The sequence below is a fragment of the Adiantum capillus-veneris genome, chromosome 26 (assembly GCF_014529385.1).
Source record: "Adiantum capillus-veneris isolate H3 chromosome 26, ASM1452938v2, whole genome shotgun sequence".
In the NCBI taxonomy this organism is placed as follows: Eukaryota; Viridiplantae; Streptophyta; class Polypodiopsida; order Polypodiales; family Pteridaceae; genus Adiantum; species Adiantum capillus-veneris.
Genome location: NC_140956.1, coordinates 85,299,510 through 85,322,735, shown reverse-complemented (window position 1 = coordinate 85,322,735; position 23,226 = coordinate 85,299,510). Strand labels below are relative to the sequence as shown.

General features: G+C 44.6%; 1 protein-coding gene across 1 annotated transcript in view; it reads right to left on the bottom strand.

Moving 5' to 3' along the window:
• The window catches only part of LOC147423766 (E3 ubiquitin-protein ligase RKP), a 114,172-nt gene that overhangs the window by 23,931 nt on the left and 67,015 nt on the right, over positions 1–23,226 (bottom strand). Inside the window, exons 8-10 of the mRNA XM_086501178.1 lie at positions 3,577–3,776; positions 3,287–3,491; positions 3,058–3,202 (exon numbers count right to left, since the gene is read on the bottom strand). Of these exons, the coding sequence (XP_086357304.1) occupies positions 3,058–3,202; positions 3,287–3,491; positions 3,577–3,776 (550 nt within the window). The remainder of the gene's footprint in view (positions 1–3,057; positions 3,203–3,286; positions 3,492–3,576; positions 3,777–23,226) is intronic.

Here is a 23,226-nt window from a genome sequence, read left to right as displayed (position 1 = left end):
AAATACCCATGACAATGCAAACGAAGTTTGCCAATGACAAGTGTAATGGCAACATCTTGTCCAAGTGCCGCTAGAACAGCCTCTGCCTGTGGCCGCGTTTACTCGGGCATAATTCCAACTCGAGCCGCCAATTCAAGTGAAATGAAGTTAGCCTTGGCTCCTCTGTCAAAGAAGATGACGGCTTCTTGATCTCGTACTCTGGCCCATCCGTAGCAAAGTTCAATGCTTTCATTCATCTGATCTGGGCCGGTCTCCACGCAATCTGGTATCAGTCTTGCTTTTATCTTTCCTTTTCTTTCGCGTTCTTCGGCTGATGTAGAACTTTTTGGCCTATCTTCTGATTGTCCACAAGGTGCCTTTTTGAGACACTCTGCAGAATCACGGATATATGTCCTTGTTCCCCACAGTCAAAACACTTTCTCGCTTTGACGTACTTGCATTTTTGTTCTTCTGTCAATTGGGGACGTGTATCTTTCTTTTTTTGAAACTTCCCTTTTCTTCTGTTATCGTGATTAGTCGAATTTTGTCTGGTCCGCGGTGTCAAAAGTTGATTTGTTGGATAAGTCAAATTACCCGAATGCATAGCAAACCCATGCTTAGCATGTCCCATCAATTGGTGTATGGACTTGGACTTCTGTAGTAAGCAATAATCTCGGATCTCTTTGGGAAGTCCGCAGCAAAATCCCTCGATTTGCTACGTAAAGGTGAACTTTCTAAAAGAAGAGGTAGGTAGAAAAGCATCCCAAAATCTCTCACAATAAATGTCCAAAGCATCTCCCTCGGTCATCCGCAGATGATTCCAAGCGGTAATCCATCATGTTCGTACTCCCAAGTGAGCCACGAGGAAATAAAAAAGTCGCTTGAACTTTAGCCACTTTATCCTTGCTTCTTTTCGTAACAGAAGAGTGGACCACCATGTCTGTGCATTTCATTTCAAACAAGATGCTACCCTCCTGATCTTGGAGTGCTCTGAGTAGCGCCCTCTAGAAAAAGCTATGTCAAACTGTAGAATAAAAGCGAGAGCCTTGTGAGCATCTAAAAAACCTGAAAAGGTATCAAATTTTAGTGCTTGTACACCCTCCTTGAATTCATTAGTCTTCTTGCTCTTATCCTCGAGAAAGTCATATTGATTGGCTCTATAAAAGTACTTCCTATTTGAATAAAACATATGGTCATCAGAGTCCGAACTCTCAAAAGTGGATGAATCCTCCTCACAACTGTCAAAAAAATCCAGAGATCTTCGGTGGAATCTGCTCTTCTTGGCCTTCTTCGTGTCCTTACCATGTCTCAAGGTCTTTCTTCGCTTCCTGCTCTTTCGGTCCTCATCACTTGAATCAAAGGAGCTATCTGAACTGTCAGAAGAGGATGAGGATGAGCTAGAAACACCCTCAAAACGTACGCGCTTCTTTGGTTTTCGTGCATTTGCAAAAGAAGACTGACAACCCAAGTAACCAGGTTAGTCTGCTCCCTTGCTGCATCCCTTCGAATGCTTCGTGGTCCTCAATATTTGATTGACTCATCGTTCTATGACATCGTCAAGTTCATCTTCAATGTACACATGTGGGGTAGGTGGTTTTCTCAATACCAACTTTATAGTTGAGTTGATGGTTGTACGCCACCGATTGGCATTTCGTCGATCGGATGCTTGGTCAAAAAATTTGCATACTGGGGATCCTTCAAATACTAGAGCATCTGCTTATCAACCTGCTGTTGACGTTGCATCTCCATTCGTTCATACTCCATGGGCCGTGGTGGCCCGTACCTTTGTTTTGAATCATCAAGATCGGATCATCATCCATTGAAATTTTCCGTACTTTCTCCCAATCCGGAATTGTCGGGTGGGTTCATCTCATTCTTCCAAGATTCGTCACCTCAATCCATGTGTGTCGCAGTAAAAGGGATCGAATTTTCCTGGTGGAAGGAAAAATCAATTGTGCTCTGATACCACTATAACACACTTGGGACACCCGAATTCGGAAATATAGCACAACACACGAGAGAATCGCTTAAAAACACTTCACAACTTTATCACAATTCAAGAGAGTCAACACGGCCCGGCGTAGTTCCGTGCCCAGAGGTATTGGCCCCAAAGTCTAGCGCCCCATTCACTATTTATTTTTATATTAATGCTTGCGCAAAGTTACAAAGTCCAAGGGACCTCTCTGCTCAGCGCTCGTCCAACCAGATTGAGTGAGAAGGCCCTCTCGATACATATTTAAAGGCCCCAAGGGCTCTCAAAAGCAATACAAGAAAAGCTTCAACCGCAAAATCTTATGGCCCAAAAGCTGCCAGCGAAAAACGTGGAAATCCGTAGGCTGCTACGTCAGCACCTATTAGCGCGATTTGTGGAGTTTTCGTACGATGTCCACATCAGCAAGTCACTGCATTTTGCAGCGCCCGTACAGTGCTGCCATATCAGCCAGCCCACGTGCTCATTAATCCAAGTTTCCGTTGGGCCCTGTCGGAAGGAACCCATAAGTAGGAACAACTTATTGAAATGATTTCCATCCGCGAAGAGGTGTCCGGGTGATCATGCCACGTCATCACTTTGTGACATCCATTATCTAAGTGCTACTTCAAAAATCAACCAAAGGAGAAGGTCAAATAAACGAATGGTAAGGCAAAAAGCTTCATGTCACCAAAGGCATCGTCCCATCTCTCTGTTATAGCTCATTGTTAGGAAGCTCTCTCTTTGTCTTTAGCGGCTAGCCTCCATGGGTAAACCCTTGTATGAGAGGTAACTTATTTGTAATATCCTATCTCACTTTCATTACTCTTTGTCATAGGTTAAGATTTAAGGAGGCAGCTGTTTGGTTAAACCGCAAGCCTTGTCTAGCCAAATCCATATGCATCAAACACATTCTTGTATGCATAAACACCTTGACGTCATCAATAAGGTCATAATTGTCTCTCCTACAAGAGGATCTAGTTGCAACTCAATTTGCGAGTTTTTTCAATGCAAGTCTCTCTTTTTGCAATGAATGATTCTCTAGTTTTTCCACCTTGATTTTATCTACACTGGAGAACACCGGCACACATGCATTCAAGCACACCTACCTGTATCATACTCTAATACAGCAGCAACTGAGTCCTCTTCAAGCTCCCTTTGCTTGACAGCTGAAGCCTCAACTTTCAACTGTCTTAAAAATTCCTTCAAATCCGGAAGTCTTGCCAGCGAAGGGTCTCCTTTAAATGCAGTACCCTGTTGAGGCAGATGACATGTTCAACTCTATTAATATATTTGATCATCAAAAGAAAACAGCACTCAACTGTCTGGAAAGCATACCCAGCCAAATTCAACAAGATATTCAAAGTTTCTTGTTGCTACTGAGGATACATCCACATTTAGTATTGCCTGTGCCACATCATGACGAACATATTGAATAGACTCCTTAGCTGCTGACAAATTTAATATTATACCAACAAGAGGAGCCAAAATCATCGCTCTGTTTATCTTCTCCAAAGACTGCTGGCCTTGATGCCTCAACGTGCTGAAACACAAGGGCAAAAATCTTCATAAGTCTCACATACAAGTTGGAACACGGACCAAAAAATATAAGGAAGAGCTAATCTTGCCTTTCAAAAAAGGTAACATCTGCAGTGGTAGTAGTGTGATTCAAGACAAACATCAGCAACTCACAAAGCCTTACAAGATTCATCTCAGGGCCGCATAAGAATGCTTGTGGAATCTCTCGAGTAAAGAATTCGAGAACCCTTTCCAGATTACACGAGAGCTCAAACATTATCGAGCATTTTCTTTGTTGCAGATCAGCAGCCTGGACAAAAAAACAAAATGAAGCCGCGCGAAGAAGAAAAAAGCAAGTTGCCTCGTTTGCAACAAATCACAATTAACTTATATGATAGCAAAAGATGTATTATCTATCTTGTGCCAGGATGGAAAGCATACAATTAGACAAATACAAAATTAAAAGAGAAAGTTGGGAAAGAAAGCAGGGAATAACACACTCAAAGGTAAATTTTGATGCCTGCCAAAGTAAAAATTTGCAAAATTTGACATCTAACGAAGGGGAAAGAAACACTTGTCATGAATGTAGCAAGACTAGACATCTAGAGAAGGATCGCCCAGACAAGGACAAGGACAAATCTATGACAAAGTATGCATATTCAAGGCCTAGAAAGTTTGAATCTTCATGCCGAAAATACTAAAGTCCAGATTACATTCCATGCACGGACATATAGACTTTACAAAAATAACATATATTAGAGCAGCGCATTTAATATAGCAAAGAGTGAGTATCCTTTCTTATTGTATGAAAAAAATGGCCTTAAAGACTGGAATGCTTACGTAACGTAACTTTGTTTTTTTTTTAAATCAACTCTCTATATGTCATAAAAGATAATATCTCAATTAATTTTTCAAGATGATTTTTGAAATGGCAGTTTTCTGGTGAAGGTACCTTGTAGGCTTGCAGCCACAAAAAGTGGCTTGTGTTTACTATTGATGAGAAAAAGGCATCTCTAAAGTTTTTGGAACATGTGTAGAGAGCACGCGCGCGCGCACACACACACACACACACACAGAGAGAACATATATTAGAGGCCTACATTTAATATAACAAAGAGTAAGCATACTTTCCTATTGTATGAAAAAAATGGCCTAAATACTAGCATGCTTACGTAATGTAACTTTGTTTTTTTTTTAATAAGCTCTCTATATGTCATAAAAGATAATATCTCGATTAATTTTTCAAGATGATTTTCGAGCTGGGAGATTTCCAGTGAAGGTACCTTGTAGCCACAAAAAGCGGCTTGCGTTTACTATTCATGAGAAAAAGACAGCTCTAAAGTTTCCGGAACATGTGTAGAGAGCGCGCGCGCACACACACACACACACAGATGAAATAAAATGTTATATTAAGTTAGTTGTTAACGTCTTCGAAAGGCCAAAATGACCTACGAGACCAATCATGTCCGACGCTAGTACAATCAAGAGGACGTGGCAACTGTTAACTATGTCACGAGGGTGTGGCAACTGCTAACCTTAGTTGTTGGTTTCTTTCCAATGATTTTTGTTTTATTTTTGAGACCCTCTTTTTGAAGTTGCAAATGGTCGGACATTGTATGGCCAATGTGAACGATAGTTTCACCCGCAGACGGGAAGTTGGTCGGCACTCGAATTCTTACAGTAAGAGGATGTCTAGGCTCAGTTCAAGATCATGTAGGTCCCCCCGTCGCACTTAGCAAGTTGGTGGATACTAGGAAGTGAACTTAATAAAGGCATAAAGCCAAGGTGGGGTCACCAAAGGAAAGTACCCAACAGTTGGGCCACATTGCATTTTTGGATGTGGTCCCAATGGGGATAGATGGTCATAAGACGAGTGGGAGCCCAATAGAAGCATCTCCTAAAAATTAGGGAATTGCTATTTTGGGCCATGAAATCTATTCACGTCATTATCTCCGGAATGACAAGGGTAACATTTTAGAACTATGCCGCAAAGTCAACTGGGTAACTAGCCGGGAAATTTTTAGGCGGCAACCCGCAAACGGGAAATTGCTTATAAACGCGCCAAGTGGCACAATTTGGTGCACTTTCCTCGTGCAAGAAGAAGTGGCGCTGAATTTCTAGCCGGGAGGCTCATTTGCAAGCTCTTGCCACACAGGTTAAGAGCTATTGTGTGCAAGCTTTCCCTCTCATGTACAGTGTAGTGCAATAAGTAATGTCCTGCACACTCTACACTGCTCTCTCCCCCCTACGTGCAGTAATGTGATGCCCCACAAGAGGGCTCTTCATTTAACTCATGTACAGATGTGTGGTTACATGTGTTTTTGCTAAGGCAAGAGCCTCTCTGAGCGGGAACAGGGAGTACCTCACTGCTGCTCCAAAAGCATGCAGGGTGATAACCGTATTTTGACTGTTTTTCAGCCATACGGACGTGAGAACCATTGGGGAAAGTGCCCCACTGCTAGAGGGCAGTTCAAGGACTATTTAGGGCTGAAAATAGGGCAATAACCAGTAAATACAACGTGGTGAATTTACTGTGGAAGTGAGGCCGAGGAATTGGTTTCGAGCAAGTTTTGGGGTTGTTATGCTGCCGAAATTTTGCCAGAACAGGTAGTGTCACAAAGTCATGACGTGGCGGACAGCAAAAACCCTAATTTCTGCCACAAACCCTAATTTCCGAAAATTGCGGAGGTCCACAAAAAAAAAAGGAAATTTTGAGCGACGCAAATCTCAGCTTTTTCCTATGATTTGGGAGAAAGAGAGAGAAAAAGAGAACTTGCTTTTTACTGGCTCTCATTGAGAGAGAGAGAGAGAGAGAGAGAGAGAGAGAGAGAGAGAGAGAGAGAGAGAGAGAGTCTGCTTTTGCTTTCAAGCTTTTGGGGCTCTGCTTTTGGGCATCCCTTGTAACCTTTAAATAAGTGGTGAGGGTCTCACTTCTCAGAGCATCTGGACGCGGAGTCTGAGAGTGAAACCCTAGCCACTCTCTTGTCCTTTGATCTGATTAATATAAAAAGAAATACCGAAAGGGGCGCCAGTCTTTGGGGCCAATATCTCTAGGCACGGAACTCCGCCGGGGCAGTGTACATCTAGTGTGATTTGTGACTTGTTTTGAAGTGGTTATTTGATGTTGTCGCGGTTGATTCTTGATTTGGAGTGTCCAAGTCTCTTACAGTGGTATCAGAGCACGGCCGATTTCTCTTCTACAGGAAATCCGATCCCCGAATTTTTTTTCCGCAGCACCTATGGCTTCAAGCAATGATCAGTCAACTCCCTCTGCATCTGGAGATGCGGGCAGGGATCACAATGAAGATTCCGGCACGGAGTGAGGTAGTTCGACTGGCACCCGGATGGGATGTTGCCATTACACCGAGCATTGGCAAACTTCCTTTGCAATGACAGGGGTGTTCAGGGCACGCGAGTCACGTTCTACTCAGGATCCCTTGGTACCACAAGAACTACGCCATGGTTGACTACCGGGCCGAGAAAGCGACTTTGATAAATGAAGGGCTTAGAGATTGTACTTGATGAACTTCAGTTTCTTACTCATTCTGTTGGGAGAGAACTGAACGATGGATAAAGGTTGAATATGTTTTGACCTGATCAAAAGAACGCCAAGATTTTTCTCCACACTCATGCCGATTGCTTTTCAGAGGGCCTGAAGATCAAACCATTGATCTGATACCTAGAAGCACGCCACCGAATCGGCCACCTTACCGTGTGAGCCGACTACAGAATGAAAAGATTATGAACCCAGTGAAAGACCTCTTGGAAAAGGGTCTTGTCCAGCCTAGTACTTCACCGTATTGCTCTCCAGTGTTGTTGGTTTTGAAGAAAGACGGATCTTGGAGAATGTGCATCAATTATAGCACTCTCAACGAAATCACCATCAAGAACAGATTTCCGATTCCTAGGATCGATGATATACTCGACAAGTTACAGGGATCCTCGTGCTTTAGCAGGATTGACTTGAAGAGTGGATATCATCAGATCGGAATAGTGTCAGGAGATGTCTACAAGACAGCTTTTCGGACGAGTTTTGGGTTATTTGAGTTTCTGGTGATGCCTTTTGGCTTAACCAATGCTCCTGCAACATTTAACCGGATGATGGACAGGATTTTTCGAGAGTACAGGCTATTTGTTGGCACTTTCTTTGACGACATCATTGTTTTCTCCAAGAATGAGGCAGAACACAGAGATCATCTGCTTCAAGTCTTTCAGGCATTACGAGATCACGTGTTAGTGATTAATGCAAAGAAAAATGAATTTTTCCTACCAGAGATACACTTTTTGGGACACGTTGTATCAGCAGCAGGAGTGCAAGTGGCCCGGCCAAGATAGAGACTATCCGTGATTGGCCCGATTTGAGGAATGTCCATGAAGTTAGAAGCTTCTTCGGACAGTGTTCGCACTACAGGCGGTTCATACGAAAGTTTGCAGAGGTTGCTTCCCCTTTGCATATCTTGACACAGAAAGGAGTACCTTTCTCGTGGGGACCCACAAAGATGACTGCTTTTCAGACATTGAAAGAGAAATTGACTACAGGACCTATTTTAACTTTGTCGGACTTGCAGAAGTCATTTGAAGTATATTGTGATGCTTGTGGTCGTAGTTTGGGTACGGTCTTGATGCAAGAAGGCCATGTCATAGCTTACGAGAGTCGTTTGTTCTCTAGGCCGGAGATGACAGCACAGATTTACGAGAAAGAGCTTTTGGTGGTTATCCATGCTCTTACTCAGTGGCGGCATTACCTACTCGGAGCGGATTTTACTGTCTTTACATACCATCAGAGTTTGCGCTACTTCTTGCCACAGAAGAAGCTTTCGTAAAAGCAGATGCGTTGGGCAAACATCTTGTCACAGTTTTACTTCTAGATTGTCCATGTGCGAGGACAAAAGAATGTGGTGGCAGATGCTTTGTCTCGGAAGCCGTTGGTTCTGGCTATTTCCGCGATACATCATAGGAGCTTCGAGGATATGGTCGATCAGTATGCCACAGATACAGATTTTTGCAGATATTTTCACACGGATACGAGATGGGGAGATAGTAGCTGGATACTCCCTTCGGGAAGGCTACTTGATGAGAAAGACTATGTTGTGCGTTACACAGCCGTTGCGGGAAAAGGTTATGACTGAATGCCACTGTCCACCTTTTACGGGTCACCGCAGCATTGCTACCACCATAAACGGGGTAGAGAGATACTTCTTTTGGCCGAGACTCAAAAACGATGTGGAAGAGTTTGTGGGCACTATGCCAGAAGGTCAAGTTTGACAGGCATAAGGCACAGGGATTGTTACAGCCTTTACCCATACCCACCCACCCTTGGGAAAGTATTCCAATGGATTTCATTTTTGATCTCCGGAGAACACAGAATGATCACGATGATTTTCCGATTACATGGCACGTGTGAGGCGATTGTCTCCGACAGAGACACGAGATTTATGAGTTTGTTTTGGAAGGCAATTTGGGAGAACATTGGCACGCGGTTGCAGTTCTCGTCCATTCCACTTGCAGACTGACGGGCAATTTGAGATTGCCAATTCAGTGATTTTAGATTTCTTGAAGTCTTGTATCTCGGATCAAAAGACTCAATGGAAAAAGAACTTACCTTTGGTGGAATTTGCCTACAATAACACGAAACACTCTTCGACAGGGAAGACACCATGTGAGATTGTTGAAAGTGCTGCGAAGGTTCCATTCTTCCTGAGCACAAAAGATTAGATATTTGAAGCGGATGAATATTCGCGAGATTTGGATACGGCTTTTGCCAAGGTTCGCGAGACTTTGCATGAGTCTCAAGAACGAGAGAAAAAGGCAGCGGATCGCCATCGTCGCGACTTGAAATTGAAGGAGGATGATTGGGTGCTTTTACCTTTTGAGAAGGCACGCCTACGAAAGAAAAAGGGAAAGGAGAGGGTTTTTCCAAAGCTTAGTATGCGATACTGCGGACCTTTCCAAATCACTGACAAGATAAATGATGTCTCCTTCCGATTAAAACTGCCAAACACTTGGAGGATTCACAATGCATTGCATGTGAGTCTCTTGAAACCTATTAAGGGTGATGTGCCTGATGATGGGAAGCCTGATGAGCAACCCATAGTGGAAGAAAACGAGGAGATCCTTGTTCCTGAACAGATTTTGGCACATAACGATACGAAAAAAGGTAAAGTCCGAAGGAGGTTCTTGGTTAAGTTCAAGAACTTTCCTGCATTTGATGCGAAGTAGATGGAGGAGGGGAACCTAGCAGATACTCCTCGGATTGTGAAACTTTACCTCGATGTTTTGGTTTAGCATAGTCTACTCCAAACGGAACCTAGAAATTCAGCTTGGCCGAAGATCTGGTGCAGTGGGATGCACAAGAGGGGAGTTACTCCGCTCCTTTGTCAACAGATGCCTTGATTTTGATACTAAAGTCATTGATGTCTCTTTGAGCTTCAGGGATACTAAGAGCTAACAGTATTCTGCTGGATGACTTTATGAAATGGAATTCTTGATTATGATACTGATTTGTTCTTGACTTCTTGTGAGTGAAGAAACTGATAGACGAAATGACTGCAGCATTTTGGTCTACTTGATCTCGAATAGACATGGTTGCAATAGGGGTTAGTCAATCGGACATCGATGAGGTCCCGATTGGACATAGTTGTGATTGCTAGCTACATTGCCGATAAATCATGGTCTAAGATCCGAATGAATGTTGGATGTCATGTGATGTCCTGTGTGATGTCGTGTGATGTGACTGTCCATTTGGTACATGTGCTAGATGTGTATCCCTAGTACGTAGGTACTAACAATCAGTGTCTGCTAAGACGGTTTATGGCTTTTGTCGGTTTTGCACGCGTAATCGCGGTCGATTACAATGCTTTCAAGAGGGGGGTATGTCACAAAGTGATGACGTGGCGGACAGCAGAAACCCTAATTTCTACCACAAACCCTAATTTCTGAAAATCGCGGAGCTCCAAAAAAAAAAAAAATTAGCGACGCAAATCTCAGCTTTTTGCTATGATTTGGGAGAAAGAGAGAGAAAAAGAGAACTTGCTTTTTACTCGCTCTCATTGAGAGAGAGAGAGAGAGAGAGAGAGAGAGAGAGAGAGGAGCATAAGATTGCCACTCCCTTTGGTAATCTCATGCCCTCAGGAGCTCACACTTTTTGGGAGCCTGCTCTGGGCATTCATGGACAGAGTTGCGGTGTATGCATATCAGTGGGGCCACGTTACTTGGCATCAGTTCAGCAACATGGCACCCTTGTCACTGGCAGAGCAGTCTATGTTTCTATCCGGCTTCAGGACTCTATCATTGGTTTTATGTCAGTATATGCACCCACTACTCCTCGAGAGAGAGCTACTTTTTGGTCCTCCTTGGTTGCTGCTCTACCTGCTGTAGACTCTTGGGTTATTAGAGGCGACTTCAACAACGTCGAGAGCGACTCTGACTGGCGATCGATCACTCCTCCAGTTCTATCCGCCATTTCTCCCGATGAGCAGCCAGCTTGGGATCGATTTCTTCTAGCTATTCAAGGTGTTGACGCCTGGCACATACCCTCTTTTGGTCACCACCCTGCTACACTTCATTACTCGTGGGGGTTTCAGAGACAGCAGGGAAGATTATTAGAGCGACTTGATCGTTTTTACATTGGCCCTTGGGCAGCAGGTCTGGGTGGATTTCTACTATTTGGCGAGAGACCAGCCTCTCAGATCATTTACCCATCTCATTGTCTATCTCTTTCACTAGATCCTCTGCACAGAGACGAGGCTGCCGCATCCCTGACAGTGTTCTCACCGCTGAAGTTTTGTAGCAGTAGATTCGTGACTTGTGGTCCACGGGTGCTTCTTATTGTGGTCCCCCTGGAGAGTTCCTTGGCCATTGCATTACTCAGTCTAGTATTTACTGCCGTGATCAAACTGCTACTATTCATCGTCAGTTGAGAGTACGCGAGTCTGACCTCCACATTCCTCTTGGTTCCACACAACGCTTGCTTGAAGAATGGCCTCAGGATGCTTATCTCGCTACTAGACAGACAGAGCTCACAGAGGAAATTCGTCGCGTACAGGAGGCTAAGTCTGAGTTCACTCATCATGCTTCAGTATCTCACTGGATAGCTAAAGCTGATCGAATGAATAAGGACTTCTTCGCTACGCATAAAGAGCGCCCTCCTGGCACCACCCTTCGGACTTTGTGCGATGCTCAAGGAACACTCATATGCATCCTGATGTTATTCTTGATATGTCTGCAGATTATTTTGAGACATTGTTCACTGCTAATGTATGCACTACCGAGGTTTCACATGCCCGTGAGCAGATATGGCATCACACCAGACGACGTTGTACAGACACTATGGCAGAGATCTTGTTGGCTCCATTCACACTTGCAGAGCTTTATGCTGCTATCGAGAGTCTAGACCCATCTTCCTATCCAGGCCAGGATGGCCTCACTAGAGCTTTCTTTTTGACCTATTGGGATGTATTGCAAATACCACTGCTTCGTGGTTGTCAAGATATCTTTGCATCAGGATATATGCATCCGGATCTTTGTTCAGGTCTCATATCTCTTATTCCGAAAGGGGGTGACACCACACAGCTCCGTCAATGGAGACCTATTACCCTACTCCCTTCGGTCTATAAGATATTAGCGTTACTGATCAGCCATCGCTTGCGACCATTCTTACCAGATATTATTCATACTTCTCAGACAGGCTTTGTCATGGATACATGCATACTGGATAATATCTTCACTTTTTATGAGGCAGTAGAGTGGGCCAGATCATCTTCTGAACCTCTCGCTTTTTTCATCCTCGACTTGGAGAAAGCATACGATCTTTTTGAGTCGGAATTTCTTGAAGGATCATTAGCCAGGATGGATATCCCTTCGTCATGGATCTCAGGCATTTCCGCTCTCTTCAGGACTGCCAGCAGTGCTATTACTATTGGTGGTCGTGTCAGTCGCAATTTCGAGCTCTCTTGATCTGTCCGTCAGGGATGTCCTTTAGCAACATATATGTATCTGTTTGTAGGAGAGACTATGTCCGACTTTCTTCGAGCGCAGTGTCCTGCATTTTGTGGCTTGACCATGCCAGTACCTTTAGCTCCGGACCTTATCGATCAGGAGTTTGTTGATGACACTATGCTGATGTTGCGCTATTTGCTAGCAGCTCTGGATGCCATGCGGGAGGCCCTGGAGGTTTTTTGCATGGCCAGTGGTGCACGCATTAACTGGCATAAATCCTATGGGTTACTGGTTGGCAGTGATGACATACCTACTTGGGGGGTAGCTGATGGTTTTACATGGGTGCAGCCGGGTCAGACATGCAGATATCTTGGCTTTCAGGTTGGATTAGACGTTTCCTCACAGCAGCAGTTTGCACCCGTACTACAGTCTATTCGCAGGAAGCTATGTCATTGGTCTTCACATCATCTGTCGTTGGCTGGCCGTGCATTGGTCGCCAACCAGGTCATTCTGGCTACAGTATGGTATACGGCCTCTTGTTGGATGCTACATTCTGGTGTGATAGCTCAGTTAGGCAGACTTGTGCAGAACTTTTTATGGAGTGGCACAGATGGGACTACTGATACTCGTGCTCGAGTTCGCTGGTCCACGATTATTCGTCCTAGGTCAGCAGGCGGCCTTGGCATTATTGATCCAAAATTACAGAGCCGCGCCCTTCTTACCAAGCTTATCATTCGGGGTCTCTTTCCCGGCCAAGAACCTTGGAAGATGCTTCTTCAGGCCGCTCTTTCCACAGCGACTCCACGTCTCGGCACTAGAGATGGCCATACTTGGCAAACAGGGTATCGTTCTCTCTTTACGGATGCCCCCTTGTGCACCAGCACTCTCTCACCCTTCATCCGCTCAGTCCTTCAGATTTGGGTATCCATGCGGCGAGCTATCATACGCTCACCTCCCTCATGCCGTGAAGAGATTGAACGCCAACCTCTCATTTGGAATGATGCAGTTCTTGATTCTTCAGTTAATCCACCCCGTCAGCTTGGAGAGAGGACTCACATTGATTGGGCTGCTTGGGACACTGGCCCTGCTGCCTCTATGCGGTTGTTTCATGAGACACGTATGCTGGATGCAGATTTTGTGGCAGACCATTATGACATTGGTCGTGGGGTAACAGACAGACTGCCTGAGATTGACTCCGCCATTCCTTCACACTGGGACGCAGTCATGCAAGGCACGGTTCAGATGCCTCCACATTGTGGCTGGGAAGGCCTTTTTGCTCAGAGCACTCTCTTATTAGTTCATTTTGACACCATGTTGTTCACAGTTGAGACTGGCTACTCTCCAGGGATGCATGCTAGATTGACATATGCTACCACCTCTCCCCACCTTCTCTACAGCGGCGCTCGATGGGAGTCCATACGAGTAGTTGACTCCCGCGGGAAGCGTCGTTGTGTTGACCCCCGTTTCGCTTCCGCTGATGCTGCACTTTGGAGGCTTTGGGTGTGGGAGGGTCGTGCCCTATCTCAGCTTTATTGGGACCCAGGAGAGTGGCGTTGGCCTCACCCTAACCCCACCAGTGCACATGTATCATTCTTTGAGTACACTGTCAGAATTGGAAGATTCGCATTGATGAGACAGCAACCAGAGCAGCCCACTCATATGCGTTTCTGGTTACATTCAGGTCTCTCCCATGCCTATCTACAGCAGTTTTGGTCAGCCATCTAGGATTTACATGTGGCTCGCCCTATTTCTATTTTCATGTGGATGATTGCACATGCAAGACTTCCAGTTGGGACTTGGCTAGCTTCTATGGGTCACGATCCGTTATGTACTCGCTGTCCTTTGCGACTCCCTGAGTCACCTGCACACTGTCTTTGGTCATGCTCGTCTTCTCATGTAGTGTGGCTAGCAGTTTGCTCTTTACTTAGCAGAGCTGGAGTTCAGCATGGATTTCTCACTTGGGGATCTATCTCCTGGTTGATGCCGATGCCCGGACCGCATCTTTTCTACGAGGGCTCAGACACAGATCCAGCTCTTATACTTAACTCGACTGGTTATCGGCGAGGGACTTTGGCTATGTTACCACAAATTGCTTGGCAGGGGGATCCTCAGACGCGTGATGAAATCTTCTCAGTTATCAATAGCATTGCACTATGGAATGTTTGGAGAGCTCGTTGTCTTCACATTCTCAGTGCGGCTCCACAGCTCCTTCCGGATACCCTCACTGCCATTTGGTTGGACATCATTCACACCCTCATTTGGTAGTGAGATTCTTCCTCAAGTACATCAAGAGCAGCCGAGGCTCGTCGTTTTGACTTCCTTCGGCGTTGGGCTCGATCTCCACTCCTCTTCACACTTTCAGGTGGACAGATTACATGGCATTATGCACCTCCTCAGTGGTTTCTCCTCCACTCATCATATAGACCACCATGAGATTGTTCTAGTAAAGTTGTCACTATAGTGGCTATCACCCTTACATTCAGCTTGTACACCCCACGTGATGGGCTTTTTTTGGCATCCGCTGGGGATTATATTGTACTCAGTAATATAGAGCCCTGATTTTTCCCAAAAAAAAAAAAAGAGAGAGAGAGAATCTGCTTTTGCTTTCAAGCTTTTGGGGCTCTGCTTTTGGGCATCCCTTGTAACCTTTAAATAAGTGGTGAGGGTCTCACTTCTCATAGCATCTGGACGCAGAGTCTGAGAGTGAAACCCTAGCCACTCTCTTGTACTTTGATCTGATTAATATAAAAAGAAATACCGAAAGGGGCGCCAGTCTTTGGGGCCAATATCTCTAGGCACGGAACTCCGTCAGGCCAGTGTGCATCTATTGTGATCTGTGACTTGTTTTGAAGTGGTTATTTGGTGTTGTCGCGGTTGATTCTTGACTTGGAGTGTCCAAGTCTGTTACAAGTAGTATCTAGCTGGACACAGGCAAAGAATTCCCAGAACTCTTCTTTGTAAATACCCTCCTAAAGAATAAAGATATACCGTAAGGGGCACCAATTTTGGGGCCTACAGATTGTCAGCGTCTACTCGGGGCATTCTAGCTTCCGAGCCGTGTGTGTGCTTAAGTGCTAATTCCCATCGCAGGTTACCCTTGTAAAGTGCTCTGTGTGTGTGTCTAAAGTAAAGAATTTCGGATGAAAGCCAAAGCCTACCACCCCACGGGCCAGTTTCAAGGTTCCATTGCCGGGACATCAATCACTTTTTCCTCAAGAAGTGAGCCATGGTTGTTTTGGGTAAAGACACAGAGTACAAGAACGCGGATTACACTACCCACGGTACATCCTGGGTATTTCGGGGGTGGATCTATGTTCCAAAGTATCGCTAGTTATGCGCCTGGAAGTCAGCCGTACATGCCAGGAACAGTGTTTGGGGGTATGCAAGGCATGATGCCAAACCCCATGTATGGTACCATCGGCATGCAGCAAGGTTTTCAGAGCAACCGGAGCCAGTTCGGGGTGCCGCAGGGTCATTTTGGCATGGCTAGTTTTTCTGGACAGCAGCCAAATACGGCACCTCTGACACAAAATGTTAATGGCCAAGATGTGCCGATGATGCCTACTACAATATCCATGTTGCACACTATTCCTTATGACAATTTGGGGGCACTAGAAAAGCCGAAAGCTTACAAAGAAGGTGGTGCAGTTTGTAAAGTTCAGTACTTTCAGTGGCTTGGAGGATGAAGCAAAGGCTCTCACTTTCCTCCAGCAGTTTGATACAGCTTATGCAGGAGGTAATTTTACAGAGGCCTCTAAGGTTAGGAGAGCTGCCACTTTCTTGAAGGACAATGTGCTTACATGGTGGACGACATTGTTAATGCAAGGACAGGCACCCGCCACTTGGGTCTAGTTCAAGCAAATGTTTGCATCTGCTTGGCTGTCAAATGAATTTGAAACGGACGTCATGACAAATTGGCGCCAGGTTACTTCGGCTACATGCAAGAGCTTGTTGGAGTACAATCGGAGGTTTTGTAAAGCGTTACTTTCAGTGACATCCTACAGATTTGTGCCATTGACAGAGCAAATAGAGAAGTATTACTATGGGCTGCCTAAAGGGCTTCCCCTGTGAATTGGACGAGTTTTCACGTGAGAAAACTCTCCAAACTCACAATCTTTCGCAATGGAATTGTGCGTACCTGTGGGGGATTAGCAATTAGCTAATCCGGTTTATGTTCAGAAGGCTCTTGCCCTCGCAAACACGCATAAACCCCCAAAAGTGTACATCTTTATCTGAGTAGCCCAACTAGTGGAGCATTACCATATGTGTCAAAGGGGGGAGGGAGATACAGGAGAGCAAGTCATGAGACAGTGGAGAAGGCAAGCTTTCCGTTAAAGCTGTAGACCTACACCCACTACTCACACACACACACTGTAGGTCACTTAGTGTAAAATTCAGCCTCCTCTCTCAAATTGGGCGCCCCCTCTTCATGTTGGAAGTGGCAAAACTGCCTGGAGCCGCCATGTGTCCAGTTTGCCCCTTTTGAGTTAATTCCCTAGTTCCCACTGACTTATAAAGTTATAAGTGACTTTCCGAGTGGCCCAAACTTCATTTGGCGCACACAGGCTTCCATACACATCAAACTCCAGTGCTAATTGGCCCGACCAGTCCCAGATTGACCGACCTAGACTCCCGATGTGAGAAACCTGTTCGGCCGCAACCGTTTCACACTGGCCATGCAATATCCACTTGCACCATTTCAAGGGTTCCAGGGAAAACAAGTAGAAATAAAAATATCTAGTACTTATTTACGGAAGGCAACAAGAAAAATACACCTCCTAGTTTTTATAGCATGCCTTTGGAAGGGTGTGACGTACTTTGAGGAATCCCTTAGTTCCCCAAGAACAGTGCCGCGGTCGATTATAGGGCAAGGAAGGACACCTTGAAGAATGAGAAGGGCAAAGAGATTGTACTTATGTAAAACTGAAGGGCGAGTCTGTCCCACTTGATAAAATCCAATCTTTTTGTTCATTCAATTTTCTTGAAAAAACTGAATGATGATTAAAGGTCGAATATGTTAGACCTCGAAAAAAAGGAATGTCAAGATTTTTTGCAAGCTCAGGTTGACTATTTTCTTTAAGGGCTTACCAAGCGAGTTGCCTCCTTCACGACTTAAAGATCACACGATTGATTTGATTACCGGTAGTACATCACCAAACCGGCAACCTTACAGAGCTTGCAAAGCCCAAAATGAAGATAATGAACCAGAAATGATTCGGCATTCCGAGGAAAACTCGACAAACTTAAGGGTTCTACATGCTTTAGCCAAATTGATCCGAAGAGTAATTATCATCAAATCCAAATTGCTCCTAGAGACGTCTACAAGACAGCTTTCAGGACGACTTTTGAATTTGTATGAATATTTGGCGATGCCATTTGGCCATACAAATGCTCCATCTACATTCAACCGCATAATGAATGGGATTTCAGAGAGTACCGATCATTTGTGGACACTTTCTTTGACAACATTATCGTCTTCTTCAAGAATGAAGCAGAACACAAACACCACGTGTTGTAGGTTTTCCAAGCACTGCGGGAAGTATAAATCGGTTATAAATGCGAAAAAAGAGCTAATTTTTTTTCCTTTCTAAGACAAATTTCTTGGGACACATCGTCTCAGCAGAAGGGGTAAAGATGGACCCACCCAAAATTGAGACTATTCATGATTGGCCTCATTTGAAGAATGTTCATGAAGTTCAAAGCTTTCTGGGCTCGTGCTCATATTATCAGTGGTTCATTCAAAAATTTACAGAGATAGATTCTCCTTTGCATGTACCGACTCAGAAAGAGGTTCCTTTTACTTGGGGCCCAACACAAATTGAAGCCTTCCATGCTTGTGGTCGCAGTCTAGGAGTAGTCTTGATACAAGAAGGTCATGTAATAGCTTACGAGAGCAAGATGTTTTCACATCCTAAACGAGTTGCGTAGATTTATGAGAACCAAATGCAAGTTCATCAGAGAATTCCGGGGATCAGATGATAGTGTGTCTCATGGTTTTGATGATTGAAACTGACGTGCCAATGGACAGGGTAAGCTAGCGAAGCTATCCACAGGTCCCAGGGCACAAGGAAATCAAGGAAAAGGCAATCAGTTGGTAGATGAAAGAATTCCCCAGACCCAGGATCAAATTTTTAGAAGCGGATCAGTATACAAGAGATTTGAACATTGCTTTTGCCAAGGTTCGCGAGGCTCTTGAGAAGTCTCAAGCAAGGTATAAGAAGCCAGTTGATAGACATCGACGCGACTTGCAGTTAAAGCAAGATGATTCGGTGTTCTTACCATTTGAGAAGGCACGCCTAAGGAAACGAAAGGGAAAGGAGCTGCTTTTTCCAAAGCTAAGAATGCGGAACTATGGCCCTTTCCAAATTCAAGAGAAGTATCCTTCAGACTGAAGGTGCCAGATACTTGAAAGACTCACAATGCTTTTCATATTAGTCTCTTGAAACCTTTCAAGGGTGAGGTGTCAGTTGACAGGAAGCTTTAGGAGCAACCTGAAGTAGAAGAAATGTCACGTGACACATCCAACCCTATGTGTCCGTGGACAAGCTACAGCATGACAAGGGTTCAGTTCAGTCAAGTCAGCCTAGAATACGAAGTGATCTGGCACTTTTGTTAGTCTGGTCGCAAACCGCGCATATCCAGACACTTAGAGTAGATGCATATCCTCTGGTTGCACACAACATGATCATCAGATTTCCATCAGAACCCATCAGGAGCATTTTTACAATGCATAGACCTATTTTCCCTATTTTTGACATTTTTCACTTACTATTTTTAAGTGACTTTTGTTGGAAACTGGGTAGGGAAAATCCACTAAGCATGCATAAATAGAAACCTAGCGCTAGCACTTTCTGGTAGAAGAGGCAGCAGGAGCACCTTGCTCAACAGGCAACTTCTCAACAAGAAACCACAACCCCCCCCCCCCCCCCCCCCCCCCCCCCCCCCCCCCCCCAGCAAGGCCTAGCATTTTTGCAACACAGCATCAACATTGGCGTTTTTGCACCATAGACCAGCCCTCGCCTTGTTTACATTTAAATCAGCCCCGGCAACCACAGCAAACAGCAGATCCACTAGCGTTAGCACATTCTACAACAGTTAGCAGATTTCCACCGTAGCAGAAGATTTTCAGCCCTAGCGTTTTTGCATCTGCAAGACGCCTTAGCGTTTTTGCAAATCATCGCAATAGATTCAGCCCTAGAACTACTGGAGAAGAAGTCCCGAACCTCGCAGATCTCTCCATACCGCAGCAGATCCTCGCCGCACGGTCAAATCCCTCGAAGTTTGCAGATTCAGCCCGGAAAATGCAAATTTCAACATCTGCGTTTTCACCACGTCGTCGTCACATCTTCGGCATGGACATCGTCACCGACATAGAGTCAGAATTCAGCAGATAAAGATTTGCATATTTCAGCCATTAGCATTTTCAGATTTCAGCCCGTCTCATCGTCATCCTCATCGTCGTCGACATAGTCGGCAACTCCAAGCATTGTAGAGATTTGTGCAATCATAAGTAGACTGCTCTCACCATAGAGAGTGGGGCCTTCAGAGGAGGGTTTGACAACATTCTGGTGTCGTATTCTTCTCTCTCTATCTCTCAGTCTCAGCACCTTCATTCACAGTGTTCACCACTTTGTTTGTGTCCATTGCACTCTCTCACTACAGGAACGGAAGGCTCTCCCTTCCGTAAGTAAAAGGAACCTTGAGCACAGTTCAAAGCACTCATCTTGAGCAAAGTTCAACATTCATTCCGTTGCACCTTACATTGGTATTAGAGCTTTGGCAGTGTTCTGTATCACTCAAAGAAAGAACCACAGATTTATTTATTTTTGCTTGTTGCTGTCGCACATAACCCAAGACCTCTTGGGCGTGTCAATTCCTAATCGTGTTTTTGAAGAGTGACAGGAAACCCAAGAAAGAAGGGCTTGTCCAACCTCCCCTTGTGCCTCTTTTCACTCATAGCAGACCGTGCACTTAGCGGCCGGCCAATCGATGTGAGGTGGGAAAAAGCAACCTTCATGTGAGCGCAAGGCCGCCAAGGGGTGCGCCCGCGAAGAGAAGATCCTTCTTAACAAAGATTGCAAGCGAAAGACGAACCGCAAGAACCTCAAGACTCAAGAACCTCAAGAACTCAAGAACCAAGAACTACAAGAACCCAAGTTCCTCGTGAGGTTAAGAACCCAAGACTTCAGTGGATGGTAATCACTCGAAGCGGAATGGATACTTCGCTTGGAGGTGGTGAGCATGGGAGTGGCGAAGAAGAGTTTTCCTCACTAGGAGGTTTTTCCGACCCTTCCCCATCTACGCCAAAGATTGCACCGAATCCTATGGCAGCTTTCGATAAGACGATGATGGACAGGAAGTTAGAGCGCGAAGCAAGAAAAGCAGAAATAGAGCATGAACACGAAGAAAGAATTGCAGCCATAGAGCATGACGAAAGGAAAGCCACCTTGTTCCGATTCTTTTCTCAAGTGCAGGCACAGATGCAAGAGATTCGGGAAAAGGAGACTATCTCAGTCTCTTCTTCTCCAACGCATAACACACAGGATTTGCATGATGATAAGCATGATGAATTGAATGATAATGATAAGCATGATGATTTGGATGACAATGACAAGCATGATGATTTGCACGATCAAGATGTGATTTCTCACAAGCATGATGCTTTGCAAGATAAAGATGATGTGATTGTTCACAAGGATAATGTGTTAGTTAATACTTTCTCTAGTGAAGCTAACCTCATTGCAGATTCGATCAATCACAAAGAATCGATCTTGGCTCTCGAGTCGAGGTCCACAAAACCCCCACAGGAAGATTCAATAAAACAAGAAGAACCGATCTTGGCTCTCGAGCCTAGGTCCAAATAATGTCTTCGCATAATTAGTCAGCACGCATTGTTCGAGTGTTTCATTCGTGCTCGTTTCCTATATTTTAGTCAGCGTCTTTATGTGGTCTCTTTCCATAGGCATGACATATTATTCGATGAGCACGATTCACTCATGAATGAGCACAAATGTATGCGGATTTCTCATGAAAAGATGAAATGTTTGCATTCAAGGAATTCACATTCTATGTTTCTTCCTTGGCATGACACAGTTTCCGAAAGAGCACAAGAAGGATTGAGCATCAAGCATAGGCATTTCAATTGTGTTTTGCCACAGTTGATTGATTTAGATCAGAAAGTCAAGTTTCGACCTCATTGTTTGCATGCGTTTGATGAACGGTTTGGCACTCCATCACTTTGTTCATCTACATTGCATGCACAGTCTTTAGAGAAGACAAGATTTTTTCCAGTTACAGTGCCACGTACATCAATCCAATAAAACGCAGGCATCCGTACAGTGACACGTCAACATGTCATAGGATTTTGCGGAGGGTCCGTATTGCTGCCACGTCATCAGTTTTTAAGCTAAGCCTTTGTGTGTGTGGGTCTTGCTTTATTTTACCCTCATCGACGGAGGGGGTCCTATAAGTTGAGAACTCTTTTAATATTTGGCCACTCGACGAGGATACGTAAGTTGGTAAAGACTTCTTCTTCTGCTAGGGTTTAGGCCCATCGACCGGGATCTACAAGTTGGCTAGAGTTAGGTCTGGGAAACACTATCCCATCGGGTCTTTAGTGGCTTGACACATCAGCAGTCTGTGACAACCACCCTCCTTAACGTAAGCATAATCATCCGCGATTACAATATATCTCCAAAACAACTCAAGTCAACTCAAAAATATCCGAGGGTCGTTCAATTTTTCTCATTCCATATCGGAGTTCTTGGTATTCTGGCGCAGCAAAATTAGCCTTCACACCCAAACCGCGCTGATCTTGAACGGGTGTCTTGATGCACTAGTATTACATACCCAAGCAATCTTACCCAATTAGGGTTCATTGTGTCTTGTAACATGCATATGTGAACATTCGTGTTGCATTGTGATGTGTCAACCACTAAATATTAGCGTTGTTAAGCACTCCTCCGAGATAGACGTTGTGAGGCATGAAGCTACTCAACGATACCTCTTGACTCCTCTCGCAAGTAAGCTAAAAAGTTATGGGCCATGAGCTTAGAGATTGATACAACCAAACGCTCCCCAGACTGCAGCCTGCGTCACTTAGAGATTAGAATACAATTAAATGCTCCCCAGACACTCAGTCTACGTCGTTTAGAGGTTTTTTCCAATATACAACTAAACGCTCCCTGACACGGTCTGCGTCGTTCCGAGGTTTCAGACATTATCAAACATCAACTCTTCTGTCCAATACTCCGCCCGGAAGTAAATCATAAATCATCGAAACCAATAGTAAAACCAGAGTCACACAATTCTCATATTGGCACCAAGACAAGTTTAAAACAAATACAATCTATTTCAAACGAATTTCAAACAGTACTTTCTCAAACAAGATATCTAAATATAGAGCAATAAGAAAATTCATTCAGAATTTTGTTCCGACAGTAGAACTTTGAGGACGATTGGCTTGTCCTTCTGAGTGGTCCTACAATTCCAAATCTGGAGTGTCGCGTCATTCTTGTCATGTCAAGGCATGCCCAAGAGAGCGTCACAATTGCCCAACTTCATGATGTGGAAATCGGCTTTTCCTAGAGAGTCATCGGAAGAGCACCAATTAGTGGTACCACCTTCAGAGTTTTACCAGTAGCGAGCTCTCTCCGCCTTGTGAATCATAGTCAAAATCCATCTACTTGAGAAAATCGGGATGGATGTAATTCTTTGTAGCTCCAGGATCAAAGAAGATTAAGGCTTTCAAGCAGTTGAATTTTCCATAAGCTCTACACAATTCATTTGAGCTTTCAAGATTAATGCCATAAAAATCTGGCACA